We start from the raw sequence: 2,775 nt of genomic DNA, 5'->3' as shown, positions 1-2,775 counted from the left end.
TTGTCTCAAACTCCTGGGCTCAAGCAACCTTCCTGTCTCAGCCTCCTGAGTAGCTGGGATTACAGGTTTGGGCCACCAGGCCCAGCTCCCATTGGCTTAGGTCTTTTTTTTTTTTTCTCTTTTTTTCTTTAAAGGCTGGTCAAGTGAAGCAGTGAGGGTAGAGAAGGAGCAAAGGAATCTGTAACTGGCTGTGATCAATTAGCTGTAAACACCACTGCACTCAGACCAACTGGCTTAGGTCTTTATAAGAAATTTTATTAAATTTGTAAACTGTTCACAAAGTAAAATCCAAAGATAATGTTTTAAGATATCAGAAACATCTGATCATTTTCAAAATATTGCAATATAAGGTCTTTTCTCTTTCTAAAAAAAGGTACAATTTTGTTCCTTCTCCACTCCCACTGCTTCACTTCACTGGCCTTAAAAAAAAAAAGAAAAAGAAAAAAGACACAATCTAAAAATCTCTGGAGGAGTTCTAACTACTAATTTAACGCCTCTATGAACCATCAAAAGGTCCCAGAAATCCCAACATTTTCACACTCAACCTACATTTCTCATACTGTTCTTAGTACTAGCAAGAGGTACAGAAAGCCTCTTCAGATTTGGATTCAGGAGACAAAGTCACCAAATTTATTGGGCAAATATCCACCTACCTGGGACCTATTCTTTAGGAAGGTTACATAAGCTATGTATTTTGGATGGCTTTCATGTGAATTAATGTACTATTCAGGTATGTTCTGGAATATAGAGATGAACAACAAAAAAATCTGCTGTTATCTTAAGGAATTACTATTCATGTTTTAGGCCTTTTCTCTACCTAAATTTAGAATAAAACAAGCTTTTTTCTCCCAAGCTATTGGAGCTTAATAGCTGGTTTATAGGATGCTGGCCCATTCCCAATTAGTGGTCATAAGGAACTCGTCAACTTTAGTAAGACTGGGGTCATTTCAGTACATTGGTGGATCAAGGTTCATTGTTATGCCCTTCAACAGATGTTACTAGTACCTACTGAGCGTGACACTCCCAGTCAGTTGGGTCTTTCAAAACAAAACAGAAAATCCAAGGAATTCTGCAGCAGTTGCAAAGTGTTTTATTCTTACCAACAGTTGAAAATTAGTACGGGTTTGGGAAAACAACCATCATGCATCCTTAGATCATCTACCTCAATTTACCTTCGGTACTGAATCCATCCACACAAGGTGACTTCTTGGCCTAAGTGAGAGGAACGCAATTCTCCACATGTGTTGGTCCGGGCAACAAAGCTACTGAATTCTAAAAAAAAGAAAGCAAAGAGAAACGTTTAAAACGCAAGATTAAAAATATATCATAAAGATTCTGAAATTACAGCATCTCAGGTATTTCAGGGCAACGGGCAAAATTTATAAAGTAAGTCAGAGTATGTAATTTAATTAATTCACTATTAAATTTATCTGCAAATGTGTCAAAAGCCAAGTGAATAACTATCTGAATGCAAATCTTTTGGATCTGGCATTTGCGTTGACCTAAAATCCTAATAACCCAATTCTTAATAGTGCACATTTCTTCCCAAAATGAAATATGATTTTAGGAATTACAGAAGTTTGATGGTTCAGTAATTACTTAGCTTTAGTATGAATCTAGTGTGTAACTGCCACTTGTACACTAGAAAACACTGCTACATGCGTGAAAAACGATTTTTTAGGCTTCCTATTAGTAGCATTAACTAAAACAGAATATCCTACGTGGTTAGGTTACGTTTTTGTGGTCTTTTTAAAAACTCAAGGGAAAAAAATGCACTATAAGGAACGAAGAGAGTGAATGATCTGCTTCTACACATAAGGTTATTCAGTTAAGAATGGAGGGGAAAATGGAATGAAAGCTCTCCGGTTCTAAAGAACAGGCAGAAGTACTGTTTCGAGGACAGAGCTCTTTGCTGTTTTCACCTGGAATTCTCCTCTGTGAACTTAGCACAAGACTTCTGGAGAGAGAACCCCAAATCGGCTGAGTGGTGCTTCCAAGGGGTCTGTATAAATCCCTGCACAGTTGACTTAACCAAGAAGGGAAGTACATGTTGGAGCCACAGGATAGCGAAAGGCAATCACGAATCCCTCACGGCCGGTAGTCAAAAGTCAGTTTTGGAAATACTCATAAATCCCTTAAAATTCTAGGAGTTCCTACTCTATTCTTCAATGCTTAAGCTCCCGTCCGCACAACATTCGAAAACACGTGTCTGGAAACCAGACAAATCTGCAAGGTCTTTGGGGCCCGGGAGAGATGGATAAGGGAAAGGCCTTTCCCCCCACTCAATGCATCAGTTTTCACTTCTGTTAAACAGGACTGCGGCCAGAAACGACGGCTAGGGAACGATTCCACAGAGCAGCGCCAGGCACGAGGAGCCCAAGACACTTCCAGAGACGGGGCTGGGGGAGAGGGGCCGGTCGCCAGGCGTACACCCTTCCCTTCTTTCCACGCTTCCCCGAAGGCTCCCGCGGGTAGAACTGGAAAACAAGGACGAACAGCCTCGAGTTGCAAATCTCCCAGATTGGCGGCAGACCTCGGGTCTTCTCAAGAAGAAAGGCGAGGAAATCCAAAATGCTTCTAGGACTAGAAGCCACAAACAAATCCACGCTGGAAGCCAGGCTTCCCTCAAGCCGCCCTGTTAGCGCCCGAGATTACGGAGAAGTCGCTCGACGAATCAGAGCAGAAGCACCGCCGCCATGCTTACTACGGGCGGAACTTTGAGGGAACGCTGCGCGCCGGTTGAAAACCAGAGGAGCAACGCCACTGGATTAGGAA

General features: G+C 41.8%; 1 protein-coding gene across 1 annotated transcript in view; it reads right to left on the bottom strand.

Annotated features, from left to right (window-relative positions):
* DARS2 (aspartyl-tRNA synthetase 2, mitochondrial) overlaps positions 1 to 2,346 on the bottom strand; it is a 30,484-nt gene extending 28,138 nt beyond the window's left edge. Inside the window, exons 1-3 of the mRNA XM_012657723.1 lie at positions 1,923 to 2,346; positions 1,173 to 1,272; positions 416 to 419 (exon numbers count right to left, since the gene is read on the bottom strand). Coding sequence (XP_012513177.1) covers positions 416 to 419; positions 1,173 to 1,272; positions 1,923 to 2,049 — 231 coding nt within the window. The 5' untranslated portion in view covers positions 2,050 to 2,346. The remainder of the gene's footprint in view (positions 1 to 415; positions 420 to 1,172; positions 1,273 to 1,922) is intronic.
* Between the last annotated feature and the right edge of the window lie 429 nt (positions 2,347 to 2,775).

Source organism: Propithecus coquereli, unplaced genomic scaffold (genome assembly GCF_000956105.1).
Source record: "Propithecus coquereli isolate 6110/MARCELLA unplaced genomic scaffold, Pcoq_1.0 Scaffold56, whole genome shotgun sequence".
NCBI classification, from domain to species: domain Eukaryota; kingdom Metazoa; phylum Chordata; class Mammalia; order Primates; family Indriidae; genus Propithecus; species Propithecus coquereli.
The sequence above is the reverse complement of the archived record's forward strand: the minus strand, read 5'-3'. Positions and strand labels throughout refer to the sequence as shown.